We start from the raw sequence: 23390 nt of genomic DNA, 5'->3' as shown, positions 1-23390 counted from the left end.
GATACTAATAGCAATAGCAATAACAATTAAAATTTATTACGCATTTACTGTGTGCTAGCACTGGGCTAAAGTGCTTTACATGTATTGTTTAATCTTCACCAAAAAAAAAACCTGGGAGGAAGTTTCCGTTCATGAGAAAGCTGAGGCTTTCGGAGTGGAAAAGAAGATTGCCCAAGATCATGCAGTGCAAGGATTCTGCGGAGCCTGCATGCAAAGCCCATATTTTAGCCACCATCTATGCTGCCTTCCCAAAGGATAAGCCCAAGGACGAGAGGATGCTGCATGGCCAGGGCGCCTAACACATCACTTACTCTCAGAAACTTTTCTTTCCTTCCTGGTTGGTCAGTGGTTCCCCAAGTCCAATTCTCGAGCAGTTCCTGCCTCTGGGTGGGACCCCCAGAACTCTGATTCCCTACCAATGGCAGAGAGAGTGCACATATCCCCAGTCTGACTACAGCTTGAATACGCGTCTGGAAAGAACAATCATCCAAGCACAGCCCCCACAACATGGTCCAGGGTGGAAGCTATCCCAGCTGCTCTCTGCACTGCAGCATGTGCCCTGGGACACTATACTGGCTTTGAGTTCACATCCCCTCTTGAGCTCTGGGCCAGATCATGTCATGGCACTAGGAGGGATTAAAAGACGAAGAAGGGCCAGCCTCTCTGTTCCCAGAGCTTAACATAGGAGGGCCAGCAAGATGGCCACGTGGAGACACACCCTCCCCTTTGCCAACCGTTCCCTTCTCGAACGGTACCTCTTTTCGGTAGATTTCCCTACTGCCCCTACCTGCAAGTCCACTTACTCATTCAATAGTCAAGAGGGAAGCGGAGAGACAGCCACACTCAAGGAGGGAGGGAGAGAGCCTGGAAGATGCGAGAGTTCTTCCCTCAAGAGCCCAGGCTCCTGAGGGACTGTGGAGAGGGGGTCAGTCTTCTGAGAGTGAGAGAGTGGAACTCAGGCCCTGGGGAGCGAGGTGCGGCCGTGGGGCAGGATGCTGGGGTCAGAAAGCAGGGGCTTGGGCTCTGACAGACTTGAGTTCAAGCACTAGGTGCTGCCACTCCTGTGCATGTGTGACCTTGTGCGTGAAACAGGGATGATAGTCAGACAGGTGTCTCAGAGAGCTGACAGTGGTTGCCATGAGCTCAATGTGGAGGGACCAAGAGTAGCTTTCTATCACCAAGTGTCCTGTCTCTGAAAATCTCCAGCATGTTAGCATTTAACCTAGTTCTGTCTTGCATGAAGGTAAACAGGGTATTTCTATTATTAAGTTTGGCTCCAAGAAAGCATGTTCAGATAAAGTATGTCTGTATCTCTCTCACATTCACCCTTCAAGATAAGTCTTAATTACTGTGATTTTTTTTTTTTTTTAATGGATGAGGAGGCAGAGGCTTGGAGAGGTTGAGCTCATCCAAGGATGTCACAGAGCTGAGAGCTCAACCCTGACTTCAAGGCCATGTTTTTTTCCCTGTCACCGCAAGCAGACTCCCCAACTTTCCTGGAGAAAGTCGATCAAGAGGCGGTCAGAGCTCAGGCTGGGGGATTCTCTGCCTAGCACATTGAGGAGCAGTGAGCAGAGGTCAGTGCTGGGTATCTGGGCATGTGTGCCCCATCAAAGACCCTCCCAGTGCTCCTCAGCACCCTGGAGGAAACAGTCACCCACAGACAAAGGGGATTTCCATCCCCAAGGATCACTCCTCCGGCACCCGGCTCCTCTCTCAGCAGCTAAACGAAGCTGCTGCTCAGGCTTCCAGGTGATAGCTTCCTTGTTCCTTAGATGTTGGCTGGTCCTCAGAGGCTTTTCAAACATGGAAACCTAGGCAGGCAACCTGGCCTCAACCTGCTTTCCCGACACATTGGACCACTTCTTCCTGCCTCTGTGTGTCTTGCCTGGGACGGTCTGTGCTGCCTGTCTGTCCAGGGAAACCAGCACGTGAATGGGATCCTGAATGAGCCCTGAGAGGATGCAGCACACACTCTCCCGCTGTCTGACGCTGCCTGGAGAGGAGTAATGGTCCTTAGCCTTCCTGGGAGTAGTACAGGGGAGGAGGAAAGAAGGAGGTGATTTATGTGGATCAGATACTCAGGGATGCTTCCTGGACAGGAACAAAGGGATACCAAATAAACCAGCTCAATAGGCATCTTAGTAACTGTGGTTGCAAATCTACATTTTATTCTGGTATCTACTTAACTTTACTTAAATATTTTAAACTCAGGTAGTTTTATAGCAAAAAAAACAACAACAACAACAACCCAGTCCAATGAATCGTAAACTCCTTACAACACTCTTTCTGCTCTTGATCAAAAGATATGCTTGTGTCATATCCTTGAAGCTTTTCTGATGTAACCTTTGCTAGATGAAAGCAAAGAGCTGGTCAGAGAGAAGGGGGTCTTGGCATTAACCAAATTCAAATGCATCATTTGTAAGCTCCAGATGTTTACTCTGTGTCGGTGTGGAAAACAGGTTCTAACTCCAGCTCTATGGGAAGGGAACAAAGACAAGGAGAGTGTTCAGAACGTGTATTGTTGGCTCAGCGAGCATCTTAGGAGCAAGCTTCTCCCTGCCTGGCACATGAGCAAATCCACTTTACAAATCTTTCTCTCTTCTGTCTCTGTCTGTCTGTCTCTCTTAGTTCCACAGCTCAGTGTCTAAGGCCAGTCTAGAAGCTTGATTGTGGTTACCCTGAAACTAGAAGGAGTCTCAAAAATACCATTTAGTGTCCATAAAGAAAGGAAAAGGATGTATTATAACATTTGGCAAGTGGCAGGAACACAGTCTGACTTGGTGTCTCTAATCTGTATCTAATAACTAAACACTCATTACTTGGGAGGTATGGCTAGGTTTTTTTAATCAACTTTCTTAAGTTGAGGTATAGCATCCATACACTAAATGTGCAATCTTAAGTATATAACTTGAAGAAATTTTATGAAATTAACATATTTACTTAAGGGACCACTCAGATCAAGACATGGAACATTTCAGCACTGCCTCCCCAAATCTTTATGCTCTCTTTCATTTAGGCAGCTTTTTTTTTTTTTTCCCTTAACAAGCACTACAAGCCTCTCTCATTCACCAAGAGTAATTAGAAACTGGGGCTAAAAATGAAAACTCAAGAAGTCATAGGCAATCCCAGAAGCAACACCTCACAGATTTCATTAGGTGGCCTATGTTTACATTTCTGTGGGACAGAATCACTCCCACACTCTGACACGTCCTTTATTTAGCCCTGTCCTCAAAGAAAAAGATACCTTTGAAAGCAGAGAGACTCTGAAAGAGGCTCCTATCTGTCCAGAGGGAGAAAGAGCAGAGAAAAGAAGCGGATGTGAAAGGAAGGGAGTGGGAAGAAAGGGGATGTGCTAGCCCTGCCCTCGCAAGGCCCCTCTGGGAGACTCTGTCCCCATCAGACCTTCACAGGGGTTCACCTGAGGCCGCAGCCCCCACCGGTGGGAGGGACTCATCACGAAAAGGATTCCAGCCCACGTGTTCCCGTGTCACCACAGCCGGTCAGTCCCAAGGCGAGCAACCAGGCGTGAGGATGGTCACTTCGCTTGTCCACTAGTAAAACGGGCTTATTAGAACCAACCCCTCTGACCACTAAGGGATGCTGTGAGCACAAACAAACATGCCCACACAAAACTGCTTTGGAAGCACTGCCTCTGAAATATTAACTCTGAGAGTGTACAGCAGGGATGGGAAACCTCAGTGACCTGGCACAGTTAGGCAAGGGTGCAGCTGGCCAACACACTGAGGAATGGGTGCCCTGTCCAAAGTGTGTGTGTATGGGGTAGGGGGGACACTTGGACACTTGTTGGTTGTGGAGAATGCAGACTCAAAGAGGCAATACTGTCTGATTTTTCAAGAGAAATCAGAAGCTCACTTTTTATGTGAAATAATGAACTTATAAAAACTTGAGTGATACTGTGGGCCAAATAAAACACACTGACAGGATAGGACCCATAGATCAACAGTTCCCAACCTCTGGCTGGTATGTACTGGTCTTCTGGGCCAGGGCTCTAACCCTGCTCCCACCCAGGGGCTCTCAAGGCCCACACTTGTACTGTGGACATACATTCCACGTTAAGAATGGCCAATTGAGTCCAATATCCCTGTTGTTGTTGTTTTCTAAATAGATGATGAAACTGAGTTCTGGGAAGGAAAGGTTATTTTTGCCAAGGCCACCACCGTGAGAGCAGTGAGTCCCCCCCGACTCCTATTCTTAGTACCCTGCTGCCCACCCCCCTCTCCCTGCAGGGAGAGGACACAATCAGGAGACAAGACCACAGGCAGTGAGCAGGAGGCTGGGCCTCCTCTCACAGACCTGGGGACTCTGCTCACCCTAAATGGCTCCCGTGGCCCACAAGCCCAAGACTGTCCACTGGCAGGGGCCTTGGGAGGAGCCTGGGAGGAACCCCATTCCTTACCTGCACATCCAGGTTCTTGCGCGAGGAGGCAGGCGTGTTGGCATAGGAGCTGATGGAGGAGCTGGTGTTGATGTCATCCGTGCTGAGGTTGTCTATGGTGTCACTGATCCCGCTGCTGACGGAGCTGCTGTCATCCCAGCTGCCAAGACAAACACACCCTGAGCACGTCACGCCACACCAGCTCAGCCTGACGATACAGACAGGCGTGTACCATCCCCAAAGGCTCCTGGTGCACAAAGCCCCAGACAAAGCTTCTCTGCCTCAAATGTGACTCATCTTCAAGGGTGACATCCAACTGTTTCCATCTGGCAGCTGGAAAGGCGGTGCTTTCCTGAGCAGAGGTGACTAAACACATACACATTACCTACCCCATCCTCAACATCACCTGGGGAGCTTTCAAAAGCCAAGGGCCACCTCCAGAGACAGAGGAGGAGCAGGGGGTTTGGGGACTGGAGCAGAAAGTGGGCAGAGAATGAGTCAGCAGGGGTGTCCTCCCTACGGTTCAGAGGGGGAAGAAGAGCTGCTGTAGGGAATTCTCTGGACACAACTCCCGGCACAGAAAGCCAAGAGAAGGGAAGTGCAAAAATCGGCAAAAACCCTATCAACTCTACTGGCAGTTCTTACTCTAATAATTGGAGAAGGGAATGGCAATCCACTCCAGTATTCCTGCCTGGAGAATCCCATGGACAGAGAAGCCTGGCAGGCTACAGTCCGTGGGGTCGCAAAGAGTCAGACACAACTGAGCGACTAACACACACAACTGTAGTAATATCTCGAGATGCATCAAAAATAGAGTCCTTCATTTCTCAATCCTCAAATCCATCAAGACCCTCCTCCCCCACCACTCAAGTCAAATCTCCAAGCAAAGATTCTTCTTTTTCCTTCTACCATCTCCTGCTTCCCAACACCAAGACATTTGGGCCGCCCCCTGGTTCTCCAGCCTGTGCTTGCAGAGTCTCTCCCAGTGTGCACGGCTCCCCTACCCCCCGCACCCAGAGGTTCTGGCTGCTTCTGCCCTGCCTGTGACTGCCAACAGGCCAGCTGGGCTCCGGGCTCCTCTTCTGGTCCTCAACCATCTAGTCTCCCCACAGCAGCCAGAACGGTCTCTGTGAAACACAAGTCAGATCTATTGCTCCTCTGCTTCAAATCCCTCAGGGCTTCTTAGGACTCCCTATCTCTGGCCCTCAAGACCCTGTGATCCAGCCCCTCCTCCAGTCAGTCCTGCTATGGATGCCCATCTTTATCGCTCACCAGCTCTGGGTTTTCGCCTTCAAGGCTTTGCATTTACTGTACCTCTTCCTGGACGCCTGTCCCCCACTCCTTCTCTCTGATGAGTCACCTCCCCAGAAGGCCTTCCCTGGTCCCTCTATCCACAGTGCCCTCTCTTCCCACCCTCTCCCGATCCCCGGCATCAAGTCTGGTTGCAGGGTGGCAGATATACAGCAGGTGCTCAATAAATACCTGCTGATTTAGACACACAGAGTGGGAAGATGAGGAAACTATAAAGTAAGCTTCTAGCATAAACTGTGACGCCGCTCTACTTGGCGGAGTGGGAATAGCTAAGTATTACTGTGTTTCTTTGGTACAGGCAGCGAAACCAAGGCTGCGGGAGGTATGACACCTTGCACAAGGTCAGACAGCATGACGGGCAGGACCCGAATCCAGCTGCCCCCTCTTTCCTGTGACGACGCAGGGCTCTCTATTAGGTCCAGTTTCAGCACACACGGGCAACGGCATGGCCCACTTCCCCAGGAGGAAGCCCAGGCTTGGAAGGCCGGTGTGTCACAGAGCAGGCGTGCAGGGCCAACATGTGCATCCGGGGCTGTGTGATGACAGAGCGTGACTTCACCACATTTCCCCACCACTCAGCCCTCCACAGGCAGCCATGTCTACTGAAAGGCCCTCACGGAGGCTCTCTGATGCCTCAGAATGCCAGTGTCAGAACAACTCCACTCCTAGGTATGCATCCGAAGAACCAACATACTAATTCAAAAAGATACACACATCCCAGTAAAGCTGCATTATTTATAACTGTCAAGATATGGAAGCAGCCTAGGTGTCCATCAACAGATGAACCATCGGATGAAGAAGATGTGGTATAGATACACAATGGAATATTACTCGGCCATAAAAAAGGACGAAATTTTGCGATTTGCAACAACATGGATGGGCTTGGAGGGCATTATGTTTAGTGAAATAAGTCAGACGGAGAAAGGCAAATACTATATAATATCACTTACATGTGGAATCTAACAAAATACAACAAAGTGGTGAATGTAACAAAACAGGAATAGACTCACAGAACAAACGAGCGGTCACCAGTGAGGAGAGGGAGTAGGAGAAGGGGCATGATAGGGGCAGGGGATTAAGAGGTACAGACTATGTACAAAATACATAAACTACAAGGATATATTGTACAGCATAGGGAATACAGCCCACGTTGTACAATAACTATAAATGGAGCATAATCTTTGAAAACTGCGGCATACATTATATATATGCATATAAACACACATCCACAAAAAGAAATGCCACTGTCTGAGATTTAGAAAGTCAGGAGCACCCCAAACCACCACTCCCAAGTAATGAAAAGGAAGTTCTAGTTTGTTCCACCAGCTCATAAGATGCCTGTCTGTGCTCTGCTGATCAGGCAGGAAGGGGAAGCTTAGTGGAAACCTGTTTTCATCACCTTTCCCTTCAGCCCGCCGATTTGGCTTCTAAAGCCCACCTGGAGGGTCCCACACAAGTGCAGGGGAAACATGCAAAGGTGGTTTTCAAGCAGGGAGGATAAAGGGAGGCAGTGTGAGGGCTCAGGAGGAGGCTTACTAAGGATGAGTTCGCAGGGAACTGCAGTTCCAGGTCTTAGGCAACTTCCTGCCTGTGATTCCACTGGCTTGGCCCGGACTCCATCTGGTTCCAAATCCTCCTTTAAGGCCTTCTCCAAATATTCCTGCCCACCCTGACAATCCCCTCCTCTGAATCCAGTCTTCCACACTTGGGTTCATTCTGTGCGCTCCTGCAGTTTTCCAGTTGTTCTCTCTGAGATGGTCTGTCCTACTTTCCAGGCACCCGCAGGGATCTGCCGAGTGACAGTAAGCAGTGCATCCTGTGTGTCAGGCATCATGCCAGGTGCTTCCAATAGGTCGTTTCTATCTCTACTCTTCACATCACACCTGCAAGGGACCCGTTCTCCTCCCCAGCTGACGGGTGGCAGGATCAAGGCTGAAAGAACGAGTAGCTTGCCCAGTGCCCCCCTTCAGTCCACGCTGGAATTGGGTTTAAGGCAGAATTGTCTAATTTCAGAACATGTGCTCCCTCTGGCCTGCATCACCCGGCCATTCGCTGAGCACTCGCCACGCGCCAACTCTTCGGTACCTGCACGTGCTCGCGGTCCTATTCCCTCACGGGTGCCTTTGCTTCCTAATGAGGACACAGGCTTTGAGAGTGCCGTGCAGGGCAGGGCTGGCCGGGAAACTCTCCCTGACCCCGACGCCCACCCTCCCCACCATCACCTCCAGGGCAGTGGTACAGCAGCAATGCCAGCCTCCCCATCCCCCATCTCCAGGCAAACAGTGTGTATTTATTGAACGCTTGCTGACTGAACTCACAGGCAGGACAGGCGGGGCAAGTTCTGATGCAGAGGCAGCCCCAGCAGTGGATTCTGAGCCCATCCCTCCCACTTTGTCGCCTGACATGTCACAACCTCTGTGCCTCAGGTTTATGGGTGACACATGGATGTGGATGACACGACCTAGGCTGGCAACCATTTAAGGCTCTGCTGGGAAAAGGGTGACATCACAGATGGAGAAGGACTCCGACCAATCTCATGATGAGAAGAAAATCCCGAGTCTTTAATTGCACCTGCTCTCCGGGGTTAGCCTTTGAATGTATCTGAAATTTCCTATAATCCAAGGATGAAGAAAGAAGACATGAGGAGAGAAGCGTGGCTGGAGAGGAGGAAGGAGGGAAGTTAGTAACAGACGCCCACGAACCTAAGCTCCAGATTTTCTTGCTTTGAAATTGTACCCGCTCTTCCTCTGTACACTGAGATTCTGTTGCAGAGGGACACGTGGTACTTCTCACACACACGATTCTTGCCGTGTCTGTGCATAGAGCATCATGGGGCCACCCTGAGTTGATAGAGGTCCTAGCAACTGAGTCAGCCCAGAAGGGGCAAATCAAGGATCTACCCCACAGAAAAGTGGGAGTGGGGAGACTGAGAAGGAGGATGAAGGAGCAGTGACACAAGAGAAGTCTATGCTGAACACGAGCTGCCTTGGGGTCCCCAGCGCTGTCTGTGCACCAGAAACAGCTGCCCCCAAGCTCAGAAAACTAGCCACGTCTCCCTCACTTCTGGCTCTGTGGGGACACTGGTGAATCTCTCTAGACATAAAATCACTTAGCTCCAACTTGTCCCTTCTCTAAAATTCAGGATATTCTAAATGGTCCTGGGCCACCAAGATCACTGTCAGGGAGTTCCAAGAAGCATCCCAAGGAAAACTAGTTCCGTAAGATGCTCTGTGATAACAATGTGGTCCCAACAAGAGAATGTATGGTATGCTAGCCCCCTCTCTGAGAGATTCAAGTTGCCCATGAACTTCTTGTAAAGTGCTGGCATGATCTCTTTAACGTTGCCTAAAAGAGCACTCCCCACACGGGAGATGCTGAGAATGACACACACTTTGGAAGAAAAGCAAAGGAAGCCTAAAGCTGCCACTGGGCCCTTCATCCTTGGCTGCCTAAGAAGGCAGCTAGCAGGGAGGGAGGGAAGCAGAAGCAGGAGCAATGACATCACATGAGCTCCTGCATCCAGCCAGACCAGAAGTTAGAAGCCACCTCTGGGAGACCAAACAGTGAGATCTAATAAATTTCTTTCTTTTACTCAAAACTAGCTTGCTTATGCTTTTGTCACTTGGTACACTGGTGCTAACTAATGGGGGATTGCAATTTGTTTGTAAAATGACTCCAGACATGTGGCTGAAAGTCAGATGGGAAAAATGTGGAAAGCATGCAGAATTCATTCAGGCAGTAAGAACATTAGTTGAATCCAATCAAGTGGCAAAGGAAATTAGGTACAACGTGGGACGGGGTACAAGTCTGTTGACCCAAGTCAGGCGATAAATATTGAAAGAAGTTACAAAACCTGATTATGACTGAAATTTGAAAGAAACTCAGAGGATTTGGGTTTGCAGTGTGGTGACACAAAATTCCAGTGAAGAGGCTTGAGAGACGGAAAGAACTACAGTGCACTCAGCCATAGTCCCAGAACAATCATTCTGGAATATGGTTTGGCCATTGCTGCACCCTGCTTTTGAATCTGATTGTAAAAAAACGGATGATGGTTTTGAGCCCACACGATAGGATGAACTTCCTCCCCTTAGTGGGGAGTACAGTGATTTTAAATCCTTGAAACGGTTTAAAAAGATGAAGGGAGATAATGAAATAAATCCTAATATTAATGCTTAATTTTATAGAGTAAAAGCTTGGCGATCATTGGGATAATCTATATAATTTATACTATTTTTTAAAAATACATGGCATGTTAGAGAATCTAAAAATGTCTTGTGCTTCAAATCTAAGTAAGTACAAATTTTTCATTTGAGATTTTTAAGATGAAAGATTTAAGAATTGGATTCAGACTATAAAATGAATTGAAGTGTTTTGGACAAACTGAAGTTACAAATGCCATAAGTTATTTGATTTGCAAAGGCTGTTGAAGTGCTTAGAAAGATTTTGCTTGTTAGGCTACTAAAGTCTATCCAATCCAACATTTGAAGAACTTGAGGAAGCCAGGTATGTTAAGTTTACAAATGTGATCTAAAATATTTCAGGAAATTTATCCAGACTCACAAATAGTACTAATTAGTCAAATACGATTTGTTAAGTTTGAATTAATAAAGTACTAATCAAAATAACATGTGGAAACATTCCTACTTTATGCAAAATACTTGACTCACAGATAAGATTTGTAAGAAAACACAGGTTTAAAATTAAAGATTCAATAAATTGAATAGTAAAACCTAATTAATTCTAACACACTCTTTTTGGGTACAAAAGTGTTCCTCAGACATTGAGAAAAATATTAAAGCAGATTTCATTTTGTGAGTGAATGATTTTTATATATGAGTATATATATGAATGAATTTTATATATGAATGACCAGAAGACAGATCTATTCTCTTTACCAGTTTTTCCTGTTCCACTTCACTTCACTCTATATTGCAAGATTGCCAAGACTACTCCAAAACTGTTCCAAAAGTGTTAGTGGAAATAGCACTGTGTTCAACAGCCTTGGGAAACAAGCAGAAGAACCCGAGGGCCTCCTCCTCCCCAGATTCTGTAACAGGGAACTAAAAAGGGCATAGGGCCCACAGCTTGGCTGGTTTCCCTGTCTTTTTGTTTCAAAACAGCATATGATGTTTATGCCCTATAAATTCTTTGGCTGGGACATCTAGAGAAATGGCAAGAAAATGCTTCTGTTGACTTCTCAGAACCATCAACAAAAATCATTTCCCACCCAGATCACGGCCACGTCCTTTTTTCTCTACTCAATGAGAAGCCCTCCACTGGTGGTCAAATGGCACGACTACAGGTATAAGTGATCAGACTGGAAAACGACCTTCACCTGTTCTTGCCAATGGGTGGGTGGAAAGAATTCCATCAAATATTTGCTATTTTTCTTCAAGACTCCTAAACTCCAATGTTTTTGAATGTACAATAGGAAGGTAAGCAAAGGACACCAAGTAGAAACTGCACTGGTTTCTGACATTTCTACAGATTTCAACAGCCCCTCACACCACCAGCCAAACGCCAGCATAAGGCACCCATCGGCAGTGTGCCAGAGCCCAGGCCCACTGATGCTCTTTGTGTGCCTCTCTCCCCTTCAAGACTTGCAAGTGGCAAAGCAAGGAACCAGGAGAGCCAGGTCCTGGCCCCAGCCCTCCCCACAACAGCCTCCTAGAAGACTTGAGACACCTCACTTACTGTCTAGTTCTCCATCTCCAGTGAGGGAGCTGGACACAGTGGTCCCAGAGGGTGCTTTCTAACCAGCATCCTGGGGGGTTAAGCTCAGAGAAAATCTAGTAGAGGCAAAGGGCACTGAGGTCCCCACTGATCAGAGCATCTCCTTCCGTTCAGTAAAAGCTGCCAAAGAGGTCACTACACTTTCTAGTCTCTGGGATTCCTCACTGCTGATTTCATCCCTTAGTGATTCTTTCTGAAGCCCACGCTGAGTCTTTTCAATATTTGGAATAGGTGTCGATATCTTACACACAGGAGACTATTACTTACCGCTGAGCTGTACCTGCCCTCTTTAGACGGAGCTGAGCTTTCCTATTTGACACCACCCCCACCTGAGCCTTTGTACTCATACAGGCTACCTGAGTTTGATCAAGCTTTGGGAGATGGTGAAGCCCAGGGAAGTCTGGTGTACTGCAGTCCATGGGGTCGCAAAGAGTGGACACGACTGAGCAGCTGAGCAACAACAAGCCTACCTGATTGACCCCATAATACAGAGGCATTACAACCCAATCCACAACAGAGGCTCTGCATGACCACACTACTTATCCACAAAGGAATAAGATGCAATCTTACCTAATGTATAAAGCCACCATTGGCAGTGTTTACCAAATGCCAGGCACTGTACTAGGCATGGTATGTATGAGTTTCAGTTCAGTTCAGTCGCTCAGTCGTGTCCGACTCTCTGCGACCCCATGAACCACAGCACGCCAGGCCTCCCTGTCCATCACCAACTCCCAGAGTTCACTCAAACTCATGTCCACAGAGTTGGTGATGCCATAGGAGTCCTCTAATGACTCATCAGAGGGAAAGTACACACAGGTCAGCTTCGAAATCTCTGTCTGCTAACCAGCCTCATCTTAACCTCCACTGACTGACAGCAATCAAGCATAATATCAAAGAGACCCTGTGTGGGCATTTTAACCAGAGTCAAGGCTCTCAAAAGTGACCAGAAAATCTATTCAAAAATGGAAAGGCCCATAAAACAAGGAGATCCAGTTTCAGAGTCTTACAAGAGATGCTGACATCACTGTGTCAGGAATTCAAATGCCACTCAGAGGGCTTAAAGCACAATTTTAACAGCCCAAACACAAGCTGTCAGCTATGAAAAACGCAGGTGAAAGAATCGTAAATTATTCAGCCTCTCACACTCCCTGTTTTCCTCACTGTTGTGGGGAGTTAGCATTCCACAGAACCTACTTTCACCAGGCTCCCCTGAGAAATCACCTCTAATCTGGACAAATTTTTAATATCAAGCTCTTCTGGGGAGTCTCTAGATACATCAGGAATCTGTAATGGTTCTGAATTAATGTAGTATTGTATTTACAACTTCATCTCAACAGCAGGGATCTGCAGTGGTTCTGAATTCATGTGATACTATATTTACAACTTCATCTTCCATGAAGTAAAAAGGCAAAACCGAACCCCAAGGTTAGAAGGATGATTAAACAGATTTTTCCACTAGGATTTACACGCCCAGGCATGAGGAATCCAGGCTTTCAGCAAAAGACTCTTGACTCTAAGAAGAGGAGTTACTGAAGGATCTGGAGGGTCATTAGACTTTCCAAATGGAATCCCTGTGAGATAATGTTGTTTATGCAAGGGAAAGACATGCTGAAATGATGTTGTAAAAAAAAAAAAACTTGTAGAGAAACTTGAAGAGAAATATTCGTTCCCTGCTCACTAATAAACCACAGAAGGTTAGAAGAGATGATGTACTGAAATTCTGGTCCTCAAAAGCAGCCTTCACTAAGCAAGGGATCTTAATCACTCTCCACCCAAAACCCCCACCCAAAGACTGGGTCTATTCCAGAAGGTCCTAACCGTTCTTAGGAACTGACTTGGCCAGCCCCTGCCCTCCTGTCTGCCCCTCTCCTGGGGACTAAACTTGTGCTGTAGAGCCACCCAGGGCTGGGTCGAGGCTTTTTACCTGCTCACTTTTCCAGTTTTGCTCCGGAATCACGGCAGAGCCCATTTCCAGGGCCTGGTGCCCCCTGCCAGACAGCTGCATTCACTTGCAAAAGCCCAGACTGGTGGAACTTGTTTTCTGGCTATTGTTCAAGGCAATTGTTCCTGTGAAACCCCAGGGCCCAGCGGAATGAGATCCTTTGGTGTGGATGAGTGAGCAAGTCCAACCAGGGCTTAGCAGTAACCCCCGGGGAAGGGAAAGGGTTTGGCTACCTCCATTTCCCACCAGACAGGTATGTTAACTATTTCCTCCCCAGGAGCTTTTCTCAGGAGCATCACCTCCTCTAACCACTGCTGGGGCCCATTAAGAAAATCCATCTTCAAAGAATGCAACAGGACTCCTGCAAAATCCTTTTGCTGCCTATCTGAGAATGATAAGAGCCAACTTTAATTGAAGTTTAAAGCTGCACCAGACCCCGTGCTAATTATATTACTTGCATTCTTTCATTTAATCCACCCAACTCTATGATAAAAATAATAACTAGTATTGAGGGCTTACCTATATTTTCTCCTGGGTACCATGAGATCGAGACTAATTCTATACCCATTCGAGAGATGAGACAACTGACCCTTGGAAAGAAAGGCCCAAAGGTCATACAACTAGGAACTGTTGAAGCTGGGATTCACATACAGATCCAAGAATGTGCAACCATCTTGTTTATCTATTCAACTGACACATTTTCATGAACACTTGTCATGTGTATTAGAAGGGTGTCCAAGTTTCCCATATGAAAAAAATAAATAAATAAAAGAGAGCTACTTGAAAAAAGCTGTGAGCAAGCAAGTCACCCTTTAGGTTTCCCCCTGTGATCAGCCGACACAGTTTGCTGTTGCGGTACAAAATAGCCCAGAACCTGAGTTCGAATGAAAAGCCAGGACAGAGTTAGATACTAATCCAAATAAATTAAGTTTAATCCAGCAGTGGGCCAGGGTACCGTAAACCTCTGAAGCTCTAGATGGAGGCAGCACATGCGCTGAAGAAGAAAAAGCAAAATATTGGGCTGGCCAAGAAGTTTGGGTTGTTCTGTAAGACACTTTGGAAAAACCCAAATGAACTTTTTGGCCTATCTAACAGATCTTGGTTTGAACTCTGGCCCTGCCATTTGTCAGTATCTTCGTCTCCAGAAGACCCAGACTTCCTCCTCTATGACCTGGAGGGATCGACACCCAGTCCCCCGAAGCCTTTCGTGGGGACCAAAGGAGAACTCTAGGCACAGAGGGGATGACCAGCTCCCGTCAGCTGTAGGGCGGGATCCAGGGGCTGTGCAAAGACCACAGGAAGGAGAGGCAGGCCCACAACATGAAAAAGACGATGAAGTTCTAGTGCAGGAGCTCGCTGCCATAAATGGGCAGGGTCCCGGGGGAGAAGCAGCTTCTACAGACGGTGCCAGGTGCAAGGCCAATCATTTGAGGTGGTGAGAGGGAAACAGGAACCCCATAAAGAAGGCTCCGAGGGGATTTAGTAGCACTCAGAATGTCAGGGGTTGAGTTTCACCCCACGGCACCTTTGTCCCATTTTGGTAACTCATTCCCTCAACAAGTAGGTGGTCCCCTGAGTAAGCGTGAAATTCCTCCTTTGGCTCCAGGGGCTGGTTGAGCTACCAAGCCCAGAGCTCTGGTCCGGATGCCCTCTACCCTCATTGTTAGCATAGGCACCAGCATGTCTGCTGGCCTCAGCTGCACAAAGGCCTCTCTCCTCCAAGGCTCCACCAGAGAAAGCTGCTGACACTTGGTCCACAGCCACCTGGCTTTTGCCAAAGATTGCAGCGAAGTCATTCTGCTGTTCTGTTTACCAGAAGATAAGAGTACCCTAAACATCAACAGAATCCAGCATATCACATACAGCTCAGCCTATCATATAGCTCATGAAAATACTGACAAACACAAGCTGAAAAGCTTTAACAGTGGGCTCCAGGGATTTTGCTAAAGCACTTTACATTCATTATCCCACACACTTCTATTAGACTATAAGGCACAAACTATTAATGTTCCCTTTTACAGATGTGAAAACTGAGGCTTATAGAGGCTATGGTGACCTGCCCATGGTGCCAGAGATAATAAATAGAGCTGGATTTCAAGCTAGATCTGCACAGTTCTAAAACCCAAGCTCTCATTCTATGTAAGAGCAGAGGCAAAGAGGCTTTCAAGGAATTACAGTCAATTAAGAACTCAGAACTCCCAACTGCTATGCAAAAAGCCCAAGACACCTTTTTTTTTTAATTGATTTTGTCTTGGAGTATAGCTGATGAGTAAAGTTGTTATAGTTTCAAGTGAACAGTGAAGCGACTCAGCCATACATATGTATGTATTCATTCTCCCTCCAAACTGCCCTCCCCAAACCCAGGACACCTTTTAATGCAATCAAAGTATTCTCCATGTAATTATAGAAAAGCTGGAGTAGGGAGGAAATCCCAGACAGGGCACTGACTGGCTGCCCTAGGTCTAGAGTTGGTGGTGGAGGAAGATGTTAGGGTCTCGACACTTCCATTAACACCACCCACCCACCCACACATACTCCCGGTCACCTCCCAATACATCTTAGGCGTCTGGAAACCTGAATGCCCAGGATAGAACAACAATTGCCTCACTCAGGGCAGCTTGTCAGGGGCCTGCCCTTCAGCTACCGCTTCTAGGCCAATAGGATGGGAAGGGAAGGAAGCCCAGGTCAGGAAACAAACACTCTGAATCAGCTCTGGGACCCGAAAACAGTTCCACCCTAGCAAACTAGCCACCCCAGGCACACATGTGAGTGACTACTGCCAAGCCGGGGTCAGCCTTAACACGCCGGGGTGGGGACTCCGGGACTCCAGCAGCCCCCAGCCAACTTCAAGACCATTGACCTTCCCACGTTTGACTTTCACCTGGGCTTCCACCTCCTCCCTCAACCACGTACAAATCCAATGAGCAACAAATCCAGTCACAGATTCATCTAAAGTCCAAAAGCCTCAAAGAGATTAGCAAACTCTCAGGTAGGTCTTACTGCCAACATTCAGTTCTTTTTAATGCCACCCCTCTCCCGAAATCAGCCGAATTGGAGAGGCCCAGGCAGGCCATGCTTGCAAGTATCCTGTGTACTTTGGCGCGTCCTCCACAATAAAAAGTGCCCTTCATCCAGCTGAACCCACATTTAAACTTACAGATAAAACCATCCTGAGCCATCCGCCAAGCCCAACAAGGAAGGCAGAGCGGTGGCCAGTCCCAGCTTTGCCTAGTGTCTGTGTGACCTTGAGTGCATTCCTTAGCCTCTCCTGGCTCCCACTGCCTCACCTCAAATTAAAAATAATATTGTTGGCTTTGCAAGAAAAATTAACTGAGACAATGTCTGTTAGATGCCTGGCCAGTAGTAGGTGGCAATGAACATTGTTTCCTCTCCCCCTTTTCCAGCTTAAAAATAGAAATGTTCCTCTTTGGGCAGCTTGAGAGCAGTCCTAAAAAACAGAAAAGGCCTCCTACTTCAATCTATGACATCTCTCCTGGAGCCTAGTTTCCAGGAAAAAAAAAAAAACAACCCACCCGGTAATTTGCAGTATTAGTAAACACAACCACAAGTTCAGCCGGCTTCTTAGATTCCAAACAAAACCAACTGCAAGTCGTTTTAATCAGAGCCCTCTGCACCACCAGCGGTCCTTGCCCGGGGTCCAACGTTGCCTCTCTCCAGTTCTCCCACCGCCCCCCACCCCAGGCTCAAAAGTCTCCCCTAAAAGCTAAAATAAGGACCTAAGAGAGCCAGTGTTGTGGTCTCAGCAGCCTCATTTGGTAAGACGGTCTGGAATATACTGACATTACCCAAATGTCCAGGTGAACCAAGGACATTTGCTCCAGCTGCCTTTAGGACTATCAAGGTTAAAATAAAAAGGGATGGGGGTGAGAAGGAAAAGGATGAAGAGTTTCCAGACCCGTAACTACCACCCCGCAACTACGTAGCCCACGGCAATTTTGGCAGCTGAACCGCTGGCTGCTCTGTCCCGCTCTCCAGTACCACCCAGGGCAGCACGAGCACCACACCCTGCCCCAGGCCCTAGAAGCTTCAGAATATCGTCCTACCTTGTCAGGTTCCTAGGCCAGAGCATTCTACATTGTGATCCTTGGAGAAAGCAGACAAAGAAGCTGAATGAATCTCACGATGGCAATTCCGTCAGCCAGCCAGCCAGCCAGGCAGCAGAGCCAGCCCACACTGGGCCAGGGAATCCCAGGCACCAGCAATCGGCTGCTAAAGTACCAGCTACAAGGGGATCTCCATTCCCCTGCCCAGGAAAGAAACTGGATCCACCGACAAAATTAACCCCTAAAGTGCCAGAGGAGCGAGAGGTCAGGCCAGAGTGCTGGTATCAAGTCAGCTGTGAAAAGTTTCAGCAAAGCAAAAGCTAACACCAAACTTGGAAACTGTTACCGTAAAGCACCTAGTGGAAGGGCCCTCATATGGTCCCAAGGGAGCCAGGAACAGTTGGTCAAACTGAATAAAATCTAGATGTGAAAGGATATTCTAAACACCCGTGGCCTGTGCTAAAATGTTAGGAAAAGTCTCTCTGCCAATGCTGCGGCTGTTAACGATGACACAGAAATCGCTGACAGTAACATTTCTTAATTAATTCCACCCACAACTGAATGCGGAGCATTTGATAGAAATGATTAGCCTACAGAGATAACTGTGGAACCTGGGAAGGAAGAGACACCTATTTGTACAGTTAACAATGACACAAATTGTTTCTGGTGATGTCAATTTTGAGGCAGTGCCAACAAAAATATGCATTAATTTCTTGGTTTTTGTTTTTTTTAAAGGAAGCTCAGTGTATGCATGGCTACGTTAAACATTATGGTATACAAGCTGGGAGGGGAGGTGGAATGGGAGAGAGTCTCAGTTCTGGGATGGGAAGGGGTTGCACCGACTAATCCCTATTAAAACCTGTAATCAAGGAATTCAGGAGAAACTATGTAAACAGATGCTGAGAACAATGAACAACTGTTTTACTAGTGAAAATTCAAAAGCAAAATAATGTCAGAGCCACAAGCCTTTATTTTAAAATGAAGGAGGACTAAGATGCTCTCCAAAAGCCCTATTCCCTCTCCAAATATCCTACCGGTTGGCTCCTGGCAGCTTTCACAGGCTTTCCCAGAGAAAGACTCTCCCCCTGGCCTGGGCTGCCTCTCCAATCAGAGTTCAGGGTGGAGGGACGTGGGGAGGGGGTAGGGGTGTGTGGGGGCGGGGGCATGGGGAGGGGGTAGGGGTGGGTGTTTGTGTGTGTGTGTGTGTCTGGGGAAGGGGGAGGGTAGGCAAGGAAGCAGTAACTGGCCCAGAGCAAGGTCTCAGGGTGGTCAACATTTGCTCAGCAAACAAAAGCCTTTCAAAGGGGGAATGAAGAGCCACCCCCGCCCCAAAAGGGGGACAATAAAAGGTCAGCTCAGAAAGGAAGTGAGGGTCTAGTGGGGCTTCCCAGGTGAAAGAAAAAGCAAGTGTGTCCAGGAGCCGAGATTATAATCTTGAAGGAGTCTCAACCAAAGTTAATCATTCACCTTTCATCCCTCCCGTAGGGCCCTCCCCCAGGTGAGAACCTGTGGCCGGAGCCTGTCTCTGCAGTGGCGAGTGGAAGGCTGAGGCCAGGACCCGGAGGGGTGGGTTCAGGGGAGGGCAGTGTAGCCCAGACTTACTGAGACAAAGTCAGGATGGACCCAAACTCTGGCTGACAAAGATGCTATAAACCATCCCTGTCTCTGAAACTGAATTTATCTTTACAGCATGACTTATTTGAGAATCTGGCTGGCCTCTGGGTTACTTTAGGTGGAATGAGACTACATATATGGAGACATACATACATATAGACACACATACATACATACCAAAAAATTTCCACCTTTTGCTGCAGTTGTTCTTTGTTATAAGCTAATACAATATGTAAACATCCACATTAACTGCCAAGGTAACTAAGGGATTTATTCATTTAACTGATATTACCCAGCCCCTGCTATGCAAGTCAACAGAATAGACAAAATATTCCTTACTCAAATGGAACTTACTGTTCAGTAATAGAACTATACAATCAATGAGACAAAATGTAAATTATAGAGTATGTTATAGTGATCAGTGCTAAGGAGAAAAAAGTAATGTAGGAAAGAGGCTGTGATTTGTCAAGGAGGGTGTCTGAAATTTTACACAGGGTAGCTAGGGAAGGTCTCCTGAATGGATGAGTCTTGCAGATCTGAAAGAAGTGGGGCAGCTGGTTAGGTGACTATCTGGAGGTAAGAGCCTTCTGAGAGAGGGAAAGGTCAGTGCAAAGGTCCTGAGACAGGATACAACTTACACATTCAAGAACCACGTGTGGCTGGAGCAGAGTGAGCAGTGAAGCAAAGGAAACCAAGGAGGTCAGGTCAGAGGGTTAAAGGGAGGTAGGAGGGTCCCTGAGGAGAGCCTGGCCAAGTCGCTGTAAGCATCTTGGCTTTTCCTGAGAAACGACACACTGGCAGGGGAATAAAGGAACTTCCACTCATGTACAAGTTTCTGTAAATCTCCTTCAGCACTAAATATATAATCTCAATGATGCACAACTTTTTCAAGGGCGACTTTTATACATGAGACAATGCAGTTTAAAAGGGTTAAACTCCCTGCTCTTAAAACATCCATCTTTAATACGAAACACTCTGAATTCTCTGCATCTGCAGGGTAAGGTTTTAGGTAGAGCTTTCCCATGCTCTGAAAGGCAACACACACTATAGCTAAGAGTTCCAGCAATAGCAGGAGATAAGAAAGGAAGACGGGTCAGCCAACCCTGTGGGAGCAGATGCCCTTTGGCTCTTTTCAAAGAGCTAGTCTTCCCCTGTCATTTCTGACCCTGGTTTCCAAACAGGCCAGATTCCAAAGACCTTCTAGGACACATAACATTTTTCTCCACAGAAACAATGTTATCAGTGATGTCAAGGTTCGCAGGTTAACTTTCAGAGCTATTTTTTAAACCAAAATGCAGCTGATCAATTCTAACCAGGTATCAAAGAGCAGAATTAAACTGCATTCTTAGAATACAGCAGGTAATTACAGAAAACATAAAACCACTGAAATGAATCTTAAAAAGATGTTCGCTTATTTCTATGAATACTTTTATTAAAATAATACTAACGAGTCTACTTTGTTTCTTCTTCAACAACATCAGCTTTTGCCCTTTTCACTGGCTCTTCCCTACTAACTGGCCAAGGAAATATATCACCTATTTCATCAAATAAAACAAAATGTTCTTTAACCACACGTCCATATTCTCCTCCATGACTGTGTTACAGCAGAACACGTCAAAGAAGCTGTCTACATTCCAGCTTCTACGGTCCACTGTCTCCTTAACCTGCCAGGCAGACTTGTGTTCCCATCACCCCACTGAAACTGTTTTGTGTCTCCCAAGAACATCCGTGGTTTAATTTTTGCAGAGATCCTTCTGCTACCTAAGTGTTCAGCAGCATGTAGCCAGGTTGGCAGCTTCTTCCTTCTGGAATGGGTGTCTTCACAGGTTCCCATGCCATCATCCACACCTGGTTACTTCCTCCCTCACTGGCTGTGCCTCTGTGTCCTTTTGCTCAAGCTCCTCCTCTCCAGACCCCTCGGGCTCTATCTCTTGTCCCCTGCTCTTTCCTACCTAGCCTTTCCCTAGATGATCTCATCCACAGCTTCAAAGACTAGGCACAGACAACTCTGAAGTTTGCTTCTCTATCCTGACCCCCTTGGGTACACACAACACATCTCAAATATAATGCATCTCAGACAAAACGACTGTTTCCAACTTCTAATTTGTGTGCATTCCACTCCCAAATGGAATCCTCCCCTTCCCAGTCAATGTACCACTACCCATCAGTCATCTATTAATCAGTATTTCCTTCATAGCTCCTATAAAATCCCCTAGCAAGTTCTTTTGCCTAAACCTCTCCAACACACCTCGAACCTGATCACGCTTCAGCATTTACAGTAAGATAACCTCGATGCTTTTGAACTGTGGTGTTGGAGAAGACTCTTGAGAGTCCCTTATACTGCAAGGAGATCCAACCAGTCCATTCTAAAGGAGATCAATCCTGGATGTTCATTGGAGGGACTGATGCTGAGGCTGAAACTCCAATGCTTTGGCCACCTCATGCGACGAGTTGACTCACTGGAAAAGACTCTGATGCTGGGAAAGGTTGGGGGAGGGAGGAGAAGGGGACGACGGAGAATGAGATGGCTGGATGGCATCACCGACTCTGTGGACATGAGTTTGAGTGTACTCCGGGAGTTGGTGATGGACAGGGAGGGCTGGCGTGCTGTGATTCATGGGGTCGCGGAGAGTCGGACACGACTGAGCGACTGAACTGAACTGAACCTTGGTCCAAGCCACCATCACCTCTCTCCTTCAACAACCACCTCCCGGATTGCTCGGCCTTCCCTCTTGCTCTGCTAGGATCCCTCACCCACACGGCAGTGACAGTGATCTTACTCAAGGAGACATTGGGTCAAGTTGCCTTTCTGCCTAAAACCCTCCAGTAGCTCCCCGGGGACTTAGAATAAAATCCAAATTCATTAGGATAAAATCCAAATTCGTTCCCTTGGCCTAAAAGGGATCTGACTCCTGCCTACTCCCTCTGCCGATCTGTGCCTCTCCTTCATTAAGTTCAAGTACAGGGCCCACATGGGCCTGGGCACATACTAGGGCTTTCTGTTTCACAGGCCCTGAGCTGAGTTCCACCTGCCCATGATGCTCTCTGTCCACATCTCCCTATGTTCGCCTCCGTCTCCTGGTTCAGGTCGCGGATGGAATGTCACCCGCTCAGGGATTCCCTCTAGACTCTGGGCCAGTTACCTTCCTCCCCATAACAGTTCATGGTACTTAACCAGTCAGCCCATTATTTGTTTATTTTCAAAGAAAAAACAAAACAAAACACCAGTAATCTCTTTGAGGGCAGGAGTGCTGTCTGCTTTCCTTCTGAAAGATCTCCTCCCAGGGCCAAGGGTAAGACAAGATATCACCCATTAGTAACAGGTGATCCTGGTGCCGTATCGGTGAAGATACTGTCAGACTGGAGATGCTGTCAGTGTGCCTTGACTCCTTCATTTCCCCCGTTCTTTGCTGGGGCTCAGAAACTATCGGATAAGTGAAAAATCTCCCTTTCGTGATGAGGGGTTTTTGGCTCATTCTCTGCATTTACAGATAGTGGGTCCCACTCTCCTTTTCCAGGGAGGAGGTGACACTGTCCTTCAATCTTACCATAAAGGCACAATGAGCCACCTTTCAGCGTCAGATGTTTCATCTTAAGGGGCTGCAGTTTCTGTTACCTTCAGTTGGCTAATTCTTGGGGTTTGTCTGGAGCTCACACTTGTGAGCCCTCACATGTGAAAGCAGACACACATTCCTCTGTCTCTAAACAAAAGGTTTCATTCACCAGGAAGAATACCCACTCTGTTATCTGTGTTTACCTCCCTCCCATCCTGAATCTGAAACTACAGGCTTGTTAACAAAACCTTGGACAGGGAAGGCTAGAGAACATGACCCCGGGTACCAGCATCTTTGGCCTAAAATCATAAACCTAGACTTCTCATCCTTGACCCAACATCAGAGATGCCTTTTCTAACAGGGTGCCAATCAACAACAAACCAACTCCCAAATGGCAGCATTTCCAACAAAAGACATGAGGTCAAAGCTATTTTCAATGATAATCAACAATTCAGATTTATACACTTTACTGTCTACACATCTCAATTCTCACAACTGGGAGGACACGTTCATTATTATCTTTACGTCACAGAAAAACAAACTGGGACTCAGATAACCTAGTTGTCTTGCTCACAGTCAAAAAACTATAAGGGACTCACAGCCTCAGAGGACAAATCCTGCCCATTTTCCATGACCCCACGTGCTCAGAGTAGCAAACATTTCCAGGTCACTGTGCCAACAGATGCCACTACAACATTCAGTGGGTCAGGGCCACTGTTAACAGGTTACCTAGAGTTCTTCAGCTGCTTCTAATATTGCTGGGTTTGGCCCAA

The 23390-nt window shown here is 47.2% G+C and overlaps 1 protein-coding gene across 7 annotated transcripts in view; it reads right to left on the bottom strand.

Moving 5' to 3' along the window:
• NAV2 (neuron navigator 2) overlaps positions 1–23390 on the bottom strand; it is a 429204-nt gene that overhangs the window by 74924 nt on the left and 330890 nt on the right. For all 7 annotated transcript variants that reach the window (XM_055416029.2, XM_055416030.2, XM_055416032.2 and 4 more), the window contains one exon: positions 4421–4559. In XM_055416029.2, coding sequence (XP_055272004.2) covers positions 4421–4559 — 139 coding nt within the window. The remainder of the gene's footprint in view (positions 1–4420; positions 4560–23390) is intronic.

The sequence above is a fragment of the Moschus berezovskii genome, chromosome 25, assembly GCF_049115385.1.
Source record: "Moschus berezovskii isolate FMDL1 chromosome 25, NW_MosBer_1.0, whole genome shotgun sequence".
NCBI classification, from domain to species: domain Eukaryota; kingdom Metazoa; phylum Chordata; class Mammalia; order Artiodactyla; family Moschidae; genus Moschus; species Moschus berezovskii.
Note: the sequence above shows the minus strand (reverse complement) of the source record. Positions and strands in the feature narration are given on the sequence as shown.